This window comes from Sturnira hondurensis, unplaced genomic scaffold (assembly GCF_014824575.4).
Source record: "Sturnira hondurensis isolate 20B ecotype Veracruz unplaced genomic scaffold, ASM1482457v3 Scaffold0013299, whole genome shotgun sequence".
Taxonomy (NCBI): Eukaryota; Metazoa; Chordata; class Mammalia; order Chiroptera; family Phyllostomidae; genus Sturnira; species Sturnira hondurensis.
In genome coordinates this window covers 5,298,720-5,311,506 of record NW_028085930.1, presented here as the reverse complement: position 1 = coordinate 5,311,506, position 12,787 = coordinate 5,298,720, and the positions used below count along the sequence as shown (strand labels likewise).

General features: G+C 40.2%; 1 protein-coding gene across 7 annotated transcripts in view; it reads left to right on the top strand.

The window, feature by feature from the left end:
- Positions 1-12,787, top strand: part of CEP63 (centrosomal protein 63) — a 42,570-nt gene that overhangs the window by 18,635 nt on the left and 11,148 nt on the right. For all 7 annotated transcript variants that reach the window (XM_037061239.1, XM_037061241.1, XM_037061238.1 and 4 more), the window contains 5 exons: positions 78-200; positions 4,078-4,191; positions 8,955-9,188; positions 9,449-9,588; positions 11,002-11,136. In XM_037061239.1, the coding sequence (XP_036917134.1) occupies positions 78-200; positions 4,078-4,191; positions 8,955-9,188; positions 9,449-9,588; positions 11,002-11,136 (746 nt within the window). The remainder of the gene's footprint in view (positions 1-77; positions 201-4,077; positions 4,192-8,954; positions 9,189-9,448; positions 9,589-11,001; positions 11,137-12,787) is intronic.

Below are 12,787 nucleotides of genomic sequence, written 5' to 3'. Positions count from 1 at the left end.
TTCAGAATACCAATTTGTTCCACCACCACTGTTTACAAATTCTTACATTTTAAGTCTAGAAATAACTGTGTCTACAGTTAGGCAAACTGAAGAGAAGCTATGAAAAACTACAGAAAAAGCAAATAAAGGACTTCAGAGGAAACACCAAAAATCATAGGGAAGATCGGTCTGAAATTGAGAGGTTAACCGGAAAAATAGAGGTACGTCCGTAGTAACAATTTCTTCATAGTGATTGTCAGCCTTCTTGGGGCAAAGTGATGTTTCTGCTGGTGCTCTTGTCCGAGATCTTTTTCTACCATTTCCGGGACTGGCCAAGCTCTCCCCGTCATCACAGGGCTCGCAGTGGCTGCGGGGTTGTTAGCTGCCAGTGATTCTCAGGAGGGCAGTACCACCCTCGGGGGCATTTAGGAATGTACAGAGACACTGCTTTGGTTGTGAAAATGACTGGGAGTGAAACTGGTGTTTAGGGAACGGGGACGGGGAACACTAAATACACTGGGGCTGTTCCACACAGGAAGGATTGTTGTACCCAAATGCCAATATAGGGAAACAGTGACCAACAATTACTAGCAGTCTTTGGTGGCAGTGGTCTTTGTCCTATTTATTACCTAGCAGAGCAGAGAGGCTTAGTGACTATTCAGAGCACATGGCTCTTTTGTACAGAGCAGTCCCCACATCAGATTGTTTGTTCTCAGTCCCCATTTAGATAGCGTAAGCCGTTTACCTCCCTCTTTGCTGACTTGGGTTGTCGTATGCTGAATTGATTCCCCGAAGGGCTGAAGGGCCGTGGTGAGTTAGCGGTGCCAAGAGTAGGTGCAGGGCAGCACGGGGCTGTCATGCTTTTCCCCTGCAGCCTGCCACTCCCTCCTCTGTCTCTGCCACTGCACCTAGGTGCACTCTGCAGTGTACCTAGGAATCAGCCAGGGCCCTCTTAGGCTCTCAGAGATTCTGAGCCAGTAGTATGGCATGGGACCTAGGAATCTGCATGTTATTCAGCTCCCCTAGCTGATTCTAACTTGGGAAACATTGTTCACCATCTTTTTATAATTACTTACAATGTTTCTACTAAGAGCAACCTGTTAAATGCCCATATGTTATTGCTACCTAGATTTGCAATCTCTGTTTAAGATTCTTCTACATCTCAGTGTGTTTATACATTTGAAGAGCTTAGAATCCGAGGACCACAGACTTACTGCTTCCTCTCCAGCCCTCTTCAGTGACACCTGGGCTTCCCCCCTGAGATTCCTCATACCACTTCCTGACTAGTTTTTTTTCTTTCTACCTCAAAAACCCCATCTTTTGTTTTCATGCCATCAGCCTATGTCAACTACCAATGTACGGTCATCCTCTGATCCCCAGGCTCAGAGATTTCAGTCCCCAGTTCACGGTCACTCTGTCCAACACTTCTCTTACTACCATAGCATGTGAGGCTTTCACAAGAATGATGCTCATAGTACTCTTGGTCTTTGAATTCCGTGGTGTTCTTTCCTCCGTAGACATTTTGAACTCCTCCCTGCCTCATCCACCCATTCCCATCACCTTTCCTTAGGTGTTGTTATGACCAATACCTGCGCCCCTCCTAGAGTCACATATTAAGCATCTCATTCTTTGACTCCCATCCCTGTGTTTTCAGCTCACTAGTCCCTGGACTCTCAGTCACCACTTGACCCCATCTCTTAAGGTGAATGAGTTCTGCCACCTCTTCACTGCCCCATCGCTACCTCGTGTCCTCGCTTACATCCTTACTCAGCTTAAATTCCATTGTTACATTCCTTACATCCCCCTTCAGCACCTGTGCTTCTGTCTTCATCACATTTGGCAAAACCATAACTCTGCTTAAACCCAGCTCTCTGCCTGCTCTGTACCTGCCCTGTGTAGCAGAACATGGCTGGAGAAAATCGTAACAAGCGGACTGGCCTCAATTTAAATTTGTGGTCACTCCTGCTGTATTTCTTCTCATTCTCCTGCTTTCCATGACTGTTTCATACTTTCTCTTTTCTCAAACTTGCAACACTTTCCCCCACATTCTCACCTTTAGGTAATGATCTGGCTTTCTGTTTCACTGGGAAACTAGAAGCAGTGAGAAGAGAATTTTACAAACTTCCAACACTGTTTCTACCAGCCTACTGGCATCTGTGCCCAGATGCTCTGCCTTCCTGCTGGAGGAGCCGTCAGTGCTCCCCCTTCCCTGCCTGTGACACTGCTCGAGAAATGTTGCATCTCTCTTCTGCACCCTTAGTTCCCCCTGCCCCGAACCCGCACTGGGTGTTTTCTACCAACATCCAGATTTCTCCCCTCCTAAATATGCTCTTGACTTCTCTTCCTCCTCTGAATACTTCCCCATTTTCCTCTTTTCATTTTATAGCTAAACTACTTTAGACATCTGTACTTGTCTCCTTTTCCTCCATTTTTCTCGCCCCCAACTCAGTAAGACGTTTGCTCCCACTCTCTGCAAAAGCTATTTACATGGACGTGACCAATGACTTCGACATTACTAAAGCCCGGGGCTAGCCCCCATCTCCCTTATCTTAGCTGCTGCAGCATGGCGCCTAGCTGTCGCTGCCCCCCTCCCTAAAACACTTTCTAGGTTTGGCCTGGAGAACAGCCGTGCTGTTCTGATTTTTCTCCTACCTGGTGAGCCCCTCTTCACAATCTCTGTTGCTCCTCAGCCTTCAACATTGGAACACCCCAGGCTGCGGGGGGTCCAGCCTTTTGGTGTCTCTGGGCCACACATTAAATACACAAACACTGACAAAAAGTGATGAGCAGCAAAAAGGTTTTAAGTAAATTTACGGTTTTGTGTCGGGCTGCATTCACAGCCACTTTTGGCTGCATGTGTCCCACGCACCGTGGGTGGGACACCCCTGCCCTACACAGTCATGCTCTCTGTGTGCGCTCTGTTTCCCTCTTGTTTGTTCTTTTACTCCATTCCATTCACACCTGTCCTCCTTGCTCATCCTTAAACATACCAGGATGCTCCCACTTTAATGTTTTACACTTGCTGTTTCCTCTCCCCAGAACAGTATAATTTTATTCCCATCTCAGTGTCTAATTAAAAGTCAGTTAGTCCATCCATTTAAATGGCCATCCATTTAAAAAATTGCAACCCCAACCTCTGAGCACTCAGTGTTCCGTTTTCTCTAAAACACATTACCATCTAATGTACTATGAAATGAATGCGTTATCTGTTGCCCTCACTTTGAGTGGGGCTGGGGTTTTTGTTTGTTTTCTGACCTCTTGTATCTCTACTACCTGGAACTATACCTGGTATATATGATTGAATAGTTGGATGAATGAATGAGTGAGTGAGTGAGTGAGCAAGCGATGACCTGAAAGTTGGTTAACAATAATTACCTTAAGCTAGCAGGAGACCTCTGGAGTTGCAGAAGAACAATAATAGGAGCCTGAGTTTTCATTCCCTTTGATTTGCCCTATTTTCATAAATATTGAGCTTATTTTCTTGATCACCCAACTCAAAGTATTAGTGAGCCATCATTAACTTTGAACTATTTGCTTTGGGTTATAAATATCTGTTAAAATTTCAAGTCTTTGTAGTTCTTCTGTTGAGATAGTCAAAATGTATATATCAAAGGCTATTGTGTTATCTAGATCTCTTTGGTTCCTGAGTTTTAGATGCTGAGAAGTAAGAATTTGTCTACCAAGGGACTTATCTAAAAACTTATTTGAATCTATTCAGTTGTGGGTTTGCACAGTTGAATTTGTGTAGTGAGAGATATCTGTAATCATATTTTCAAAGTTTAGTTATCTTAGCATCAGTTTTCTGAAAAATCACTAAAAAATTTTAACAACCCATAGGGGGCAGCAAATCTGTGAAAATCATCTTGAACCCTGTATTTAGCCTGTGTGTTTCCTACGCTTCATCATTAGGGTATTAAATTTAGAAAGACAGGTGTTCAGAAGCACAGTATGTGTGGAATTCAGCATTGCTCTGCAGTTCCATCAGCTAAGTGAGTAATGGGGCTCCTGATGTGGGGAAAAAATAAGTAAAAGTGAACCTGGCAAGTATGACAGCAAGGGGAAGCACTTAGAACTTAAGTACCTTAATTGCCTCTCCAGGAATTTCGTCAGAAATCTCTGGACTGGGAGAAGCAACGTTTGATTTATCAGCAACAGCTATCTTCTCTGGAGGCACAAAGGAAAGCTCTGGCTGAACAATCAGAGATAATTCAGGTAGGTTTTAAGACATGTTAAAAGAACGAGAGGCAGAGAGGTTTTGATTAAATTTGAACTAGCTTAATGCAGTACATCTGTGCTTGCTCATTTCCATGTGTGTCCTCATGCCCAGCTTGTTCCTTTGCTTGCCTGCTTTCCTCCCTGGCTTCCTTACTTCCTCACTCATGTTCCTTCCCTTGCTTGCTCACTCTGTCAAACTCGCACATTCTCATGCTTGTTCTACACTCCCGTTCAAATTCGTTCTCCTAATATTGGGCTTTCCTTTTCACCCTCCACTTCTCTCTTTGTACCCCCTTTCTCTCGTCTTCTGCATTTCTCTGTCTCAGGCTTACTTGTTCTGGCTGTTTCTGGCTGTTGCCCTGGCTCTACTTCTGTCTGTGTCTTGTGTGACCCACAATAGCTGGGGCCCTCTGGCTGAGGGGCCTCAGCCAGGGAGCTGCAGCGAGTCTCCCTATTTGGCTGCAGATGCTGAGATTCACACTGCGTTGGTGTTTATAGCAGTGGTGTGCACACTAATTGAAAGCCATAACTTGTGGCAACAGACACACTTGTTAGGATACTAGTATAAACCGTTCTTTAATGAAGAACTAATGGCCTAAGTAAACCCAAAATATAGCCACCAATTTAGGAATATTTCTTCTTGAGACACATTTAGTTTGCTTTTTCAATTAAGAACCAAGGCCATAAAGGGAAACATTGAGGGAAATGAATATTTCTGACAATATATTATATCCTGGACACTGTCTCAATGCTGCTTCTGTGTGCAGTTCTCCAGGACATACGGTTATGTGTTATCTATTTTATATGATAATCTGTTGAGGTTGGTAGTTATCTGTTTTATAGGAGGAAGGAATAGGCTGAATAAACTAAGAGAGCCGGAGGTAAGCTTTATTTCTTTCTTTATTTAAAATAAAGCCCAATCTGCACTATTTTCTGCTTGAAGTCTCTGTAATGTATTGGCTTCTGACCCCACCTTCACCCCGGCCCCAGAATACTAGCTGGCTGACCAACTACCGCCTGCAGCTCTGCTGTGAGGGAGCTGCTGAGGGCAGCAGGAGGGCCCCGGGTGTCCAGCCCTGAGCTTTTTTACTTGAACTAAACAAAAATAAATACCCATAAGATACTGTTGTGTTCTAATTGTAGTCTTCAGATTGGCGAGAAAGAAAATTGAGTTTTTAATAGTTCTCAGTTATTCATCTTTGGCGTGTATTTATTATTGACTGCAGATCTTTTATTTTCAAATTACTCTTTGTAATTACTCTGCATAATTAAAGCTTTATGGTTAGTAAAAATGAGATTTTCATTTACCAAAATTCAGCTAGGGCTACAATAATAAGCTTTTAAAATACCAACATTTGTTTTCCCTTTGAAGGGTATATGAATTATTCTTCTCATAGTTTTGTTTAACTGAAAAAATGTTATTTATATTTTTCTTCCTCCCTTAGCAAAGTAAGCAAAATGAAATCTTTCTGTAATTGAGTGTGTGGCAGTGCCGTATGGTCCTCATTAAAAAAAAGAATTAAATAAACTTCTATATACTGTTTCCTAGCATTAATGATTATCATTTTTAAATTGTGGTAAAAAACACATTAAAATTTGCCATCTTAACCATTTTAAAGACTATATGGAACAGTAGTAACTATTAGGTGGGCCAAAAAGCCCACTTAGTTTTTCCATAAAATAAAGGCACAGTGTTCTTTGTCACCAGTGACGTCATTGATTTGGGTATTTAAGTACCATTTGTTGGCTGACCCCACTGTTGGCTTTTAGTGGGTAGAGGCCAGGGGACTCTTCCAAAGCATAAGACAGTCCCAAAATGTCAGTTGTACCAAGAAACTTTGCAAACCGCTTTTGACATGTCTGATCAGTCATAGCACCTTTTCCGTATACTGCACAAATCCTTTTTTGTGTTTCAGTAGCATTTTTACCTTTTTTGAAGTGACAAAGCATGACACGCTGACAATGTTGCATATTTTCTTCCATCTTCAATATTAAAATGGCTACACAAAATTTATCAATTTGGATACATTGTTTTTAATGCATGCTGATATGACAGCTGTCACAATACAGTCTAACAAAATTGTTTCGAATGAAGTTAAAGACAACTAAGCACTACTAGAGACAGCATACAGAAAAAAAACAAATGAACTTTTTGGCCAACCCAATATATGCAGATTGTTGTGTAACAGATCTCTAGGACTTTTTTAACTTGCATAACTAAGACTCTGTCCCCACTGAACAACTAACTCATTTGCTATCTTGTTTGGGCTGAAACAAGATTCCCTACTTTTTATTTCTGGCTGGAATATTATAAAGCATGTAAAAGACATTGTTTATCTCCCAACGATAAGAACTTAAAAAACAATTTTAGTATACCACTATCACATTAGCAAAAAAAAAATTTCTTAATATAATTTAATATCTGGTGTGTTCAAATTTTTCCAGTTGTCAGAAATAATGTCTTTTTACAATTGGAGGCCCAAATCAGCATCCAGTAAAAGTTGACACAGTGCATTTTGTTCATATGTGGGTCGCTTTGAACAATAAAGGTAGAATATCTGGGAGATTGGGTAAATGGATATCAACATTTATACTTCTCCCCAATTTAAAAAAATTCTTGATGTAAAGTTTTTTCTTATGTGTTTTTATTTTTTAACATTTAAAAGTGTGGAGCTCATAATAACTCCTCACCCCTTGAATTATATATTTGCTTGAGTTGTTTTCTTTAGTCAGCTATTAAAATTACACAGTACATATTCATTTTAGAAAAATGAGAAAATGTAGATGAAATGGGAATTACTATGATTAATATTTTGAGTAAATTCTTCCAACGTTTTCTGTACTTAACCTGTATAGCAGCTCTGGGGCTTGGCAGAATGTAGCTAGGTGTCTGACTAGGTTTTTGGCCCATTTTAAAAGTGGGGTGGTTTATTTTCTTATTGTTGAGTTTTAAGAGTTCTTTTTAAATTTTTCACAATGGTCCTTTATCAAGTGTGTTTTGCAGGTATTTTCTCTCACTCTGTGGCTTGTCATTCTTTTGACCTTGTTTTGAGGAGCTGAAATTCTGATTTTAATGAAGTTCAGCTTATTAATTTTTGTCAGGGAGTGTGTCTTTCATGTTTTATCTAAAAAGGTATATGACCTAGGTTTTTCTATTATGTTATCTTCTAGTTTTACAGTTTTGCATTTTACATTTAGGTCTGTGATGCATTTTGAATTAATTTTTGTGAAAAGTGTAAGGTCTTTGTCTAGATTTATTTTTTTATTTTATCAACTGGTTATGTTGATAACCGGTTCTCCAGCATAATTCGTTGAAGAGGCTCTTTGCTCCATTGAATTGCCTTTGCTCCTTTATCAATAAAGATCAGTTGACTATATTTATAGGGCTGTATTTCTGGGCCATGTATTCTGTTCCATTAATCTATTTGTCATTCTTCTGCCAATGCTACGTTGTTTTGATTAGCGTAGCTTTGTATTAAGTCTTGAGGTCAGGTAGCTTCAGTTATCCAACTTTGTTTTTCCCCTTCCATATTGTGTTGGATATTCTTAGTCTTTTACCTCTTCATACAAACCTTAGAATCAGTTTGTTGATGTCCATAAAGTAGTGTGGGATTTTGAGTGGGGTTGTGTTGGATCCTGGTTCATGTTGGGAAGAACTGACATTGAGACAGTGTTGAGCCTTTCTGTCCATGAACGTGGAATACCTCCCCATTTATTTAGTTCTCTGATTTCATTCATTGGGATTTTGTAGTTTCCCCCATATAGACCTTGTACATATTTTGTTAGACTTGTACTTAGTCACATGTTCATTGTTGGTATGGAGAAAATTGATTGACTTTTGTATGTTACCCTTGTACCTGTACCTTGCTATAACTGCTTATTAATTTCAGGAGTTTTTTTTGTTGATTCTTTCAGACTTTTACGTAGACAATCATGTTACCTGTGAACAAAGACAGCTGTGTCTTCCCAATCTGCTTACCTTTTATTTCCCTTTTTTGCCTTATTGCATTAGCAAGGACATCCTGTCTGATGTTGGAAAGGAGTGGTGAGGGAGAGCAACCTTTCCTTATACCTGATCATAGTGAGAGCTTCAGGTTTCTCTATTAAGTATGATGTTAGCTGTACATTAAAAAAATATCTTCACCTGAGGACATGCGTATTGATTTTAGAGATGGGGAGAGAAATGATGTGAGAAACATCGATCGGCAGTATCTCATATGTGCTATGGCCAGGGATCAAACCCATAATGTAGGCGTGTGCCCTGACTGGGAATCAAACCTGTGACCTTTTGGTTTATGGGACAATGCTCCAACCAAGTGAGCCACACTGGCCAGGGGTGGTCTTTCTTTGTTTTTTAATTCTTTTTTAGTTGTTTAAATTACAGTTGATAATTCAATTTTATATTAGTTTCAGGTGTGCAGCATAGTGATTAGACATTTATATAATTTATGAAATAATCCCCAATAAATCTAGTACCCACTTCACATTGTACATAGTAATTAAAATATTATTGACTGTATTCCCTATACTGTAGCTGTACGGTTTTTATAGATAGTCTTTATCAAGTTGAGAAAGTTTCCCTCCATGCCTAGTTTTTATCATTCATGGGAGTTTTTTTCTATGAATGGGTTGTATTTTTAATGAGCTAATGCTTTATGTTTCTATGGAAGTAAAACTCAGTTTCATTTTAGCTTTCCATAGTCATTGATTATTCTTTCATCATTTCGCTTTTTACCTGTTGGCAATCTGTGTGCTTCCAGGCTCAACTTGCCAACCGGAAACAGAAGTTGGAGTCTGTGGAGCTGTCCCGCCAGTCGGAAACCCAGCACCTGCGCAGTCAGCTGGAGCGGGCCAACAACACAATCTGCGCCAACGAGATGGAAATCGAGCGCCTCACCATGAAGGTCAATGACTTGGTGGGGACCAATGTGAGCGTTATGCAAGAGCAGCGGCAAAGAGAAGAAAAATTGAGGGAATCTGAAAAACTGTTAGAGGTGTGTTTTAAAATCACTGTAATTGGGGAAATGTGGGAAAGTGTGTGCATGTATGTTTGTTTTAAGAGAGAGTAATTAACCTGGAGCTATTCCCAAAATTTATGGGCTTTTTTCCTGTTCCAAGGCCAGTGGATCAGATATTGATAGTTTTATTAATGTTGTGCCTATTATATAACTTACTGTCTGATTCCCTGGCTTCCTCTTCTCTTGAAGTAGAAAAATTGTACTAACATCTGACTTTTTTCCTGAGTATTTTGTAGGTTCTGCAGGAAGAAAAGAGACAACTGAAAGCAGCTCTTCAGTCTCAAGAAAATTTCATTCATGAGGCAAATATGCAAAAGGAGAAGCTACAAGCAAAATTAAAGGCACCCGACACTCAACACACATTAGAGACCATCAGGTATGTTTCATCTTAAATATTATTAATCTTAGCCACTTGGTTTTTTTTTAAAGATTTTATTTATCTTTAGAGGGGAAATGAAGGAGAGAGGGAGAGAAACATCAATGTATGGTTGCGTCTTATGCATCCCCTGCTGCGAACTGGCCCACAACCTAGGCATGTGCTCTGACTGGGAATTGAACCATGATCCTTTGGTTTACAAGTCCATTCTCAATCCACTGAGCTACGCCAGCCAGACCAGTCACTTGGTGTTTTGATAACAAGCACCAGTTTTATGTTGTGTATTTAATTTTGTGTTTACTCATATAATGGGCTTTCTTACTTAGTTTTAATTTTTTAAAAAGATTTTATTAATTTATTTTTAGAGGGAGGGGAAGAAAAGAAGAAAGAGAGGAAGAGAAACATCAGTGTCTGGTTGTCTCTTGCACACCCCCTACTGGGGACCTGGCCTGCAACCCAGGTCTATGCCCTGACTTGGAGTTGAACTGGCAACCCTTTGATTTGCAGGCTGGCATTCAATCTACTGAGCTACACCAGCCAGGGCTTAGTTTTAAGTTCTGAGTTAAAGTTTTATAGTGTTATAAAGTTTTGTGTGGTTTTCTGCCTCTGATTTGGGTCCTTAACCTAGAGACTCTAATGTTTAGAAAGTTAGGAACCTCTTAGTCAATCTGACCCTTGGCCAAACTCCAAATGTAAAAGGAATTGTAGTCCACATCTCCTGGATAGAGATATAGATTAGGTTATGATTATTAGCTCTTTATCATCAATATCATTGATAAGCCTGCGACTGCGATGGTGCTTTTAAGAAAATTCCTAAAACCGATTTTATTTCTGTATATGAATTAGTGCTGTGAGGTTTGTAGGGGAAGGAAATAGAAAGCCTGTGCCCCTTTTGCTCCATTTAACTCTGGTGCACATTTCTCTTCTTGCCAGAACTCTGGTAGTTTTCCAGTTTCTTTGACTTCAGGTTATCAAGTGGCAACAAAGTGATTTTTGTCATTTTGTCTTTTCCCCTTCAAAATAGGCCAAAGTTCCTGTTGGGAAAGTAGTAAACTGCTGCTGGCATTTTTTTAAACAAGATTTTATTTATTTTATTTTTAGACAGAGGGGAAGGGAGGGAGAAAGAGACAGAGAAAAGCATCAATGTGTGGTTGCTTCTTGTGCGCCCCCTACTGGGGACCTGGCCACAGGTCCACTGAGCCACACCAGCCAGAGCTGCTGCTGGCATTTTTGAGAAGCATCAGCTCTTGCCCTTTTACTCTCCCAGTGCTCTTTTCATTAAAGCAGGAGACAAACTGAAGGGTTCTGAAGAGTTTTGTTCCCAGAAACAGTTGGAAAATCTGAATGTTTTGCACATTATTTTTGTTTGCAAAGATAAAAGGCCTTTACTGGCCCTCTTGTACCCATCCCTAGGTCCCCGGAAGAGTCTCAGATGGCGAGGAGGTACAGCTCTCAAGAACGGGACTTAGACCACGTGCTCTCCCCACTGGATCTAACCCACACGAGTGAGGAGCTACTGCAGGCAGAGGTGACTCGTCTGGAAAGCAGGTAGACACTTGCATGCACATTTCCAAAATGGTCAAGTTGTTAAAATTATTTTGATCATCCTATTAATAAAGTAAACTAATATAATGGTCAGTAAAAAAAAGTGTTTTTTTTCCATTAGCATCCACGAATGGCCTGACTTCTTATTTCTTTGAGAAAACAGAAGCAATTAAAGAACTTCCTAATCTTTGTGTCACCGAGTCTACCCGTCTGCCTGCCTGTAATCTGTTACATTGGATCAGTCAATGGATGACATGTCTGTGCTCCGAAAACTCCACTTGTCTTCTCTTTCCACAGTTTTTCTCTTCTCTTTTTGCATCATAAAGTTCTTCCTATCTGATGATTTTTCCAGTGGTACAAAATACACTTTAGTATTTCCCATCACAGGGGAACAATGAAAGCCTTCCTTTAATCCTGTATCCCCATCAAGCTACTTCCATATTTCTCTGCTCTCTTTCAAAACCAAGTTCTTCAAGAGTTGCCTGTGCTGTCTTGCACTTCTTCACCTTTCACCTGCGTGGAAGCCCTTCCGTGAGCACTTTCCTCTCTACTAGCCAGCTCCCTGGACTGCTCTTGGCGAGGTCACTCTGGACACAAGGTCTCCTTCCCTCTGTTCCGAAATGCTGTTGGGTGTTAATGGCATCCCGACGTACGCTGTGCCGTGCCCGCTCACTTGTACTGCTGTCACAACTTGGGAACTTTTTTGTCTGTCATACCTCAAACATTTGACCAGGGAGAGTTTGATATTTTATTTTAAACACAAATCACAGTCATTTATACACTAACATCTTCTGTGTCTAAAAGATAAAATATATAAACTATTGCTGTTTTACCCTTATATCATTAAATAATACGTTTTTTGCTTTTAGAAACCACCAAGTATTTTTTTTACATAGTAAATACTTGTGCCCCCACACATGCATTTACAGTGTTTTTTTTACCTTGAAATATTTCAGATAGTCCTGGTTATCATTATTGAGGTATATGTATACATTTTAGAAGGAGTAAAATAATTTAAATCTTATTATTCTTTTTGACAGAACTAATTTTACATTTTTATTATAGATTTTTCCATTAACTGGCTTTTGAGTGATCTTTTTCATGTATGTAAGTTTTACTATGCTATCCTCAGGCTCTGAAGACTTGTCTCTTGTTTCTGACTTGCAGTGTGACCTTTAGGCCCCGATTTTCCCACCTGTTGATAGGACAAGGGTATCTCGGAGCTTTCTGACTCAGTGTTTGACATATTGTAATCATATACTAAGTCCCAAGTAAATGAACGTGCTAGGATTTTTAGAAACAGGTAAAATTGGAATGAACAGATACAAATACCAGTGCTCTGTACTAAAACAATGGCTTTAAAACATTCTTTCTTTGGCCCTGGCTGGTGTGGCTCAGTTGGTTGCGGGTTTGACTCCCAGTAGGCACATTCCTAGGTTGTGGCTTGGTCCCTGGTCTGGGCACCATCCCTGGTCCCAGTGTCTACGGGAGGCAGCCAGTAGATGCTTCTCACTCACATTGGTGTTTCCGTATCCCTTCCACTCTCTAAAAGCATTTTTTACAAAAAAGGAATGTCCTAGGGTGAGGATAAAAGAAAAATTACTTTTTGGTGTTAAAAGGCAGTTAGAAAAGGGAACCCTTTTATTTTTCTTAA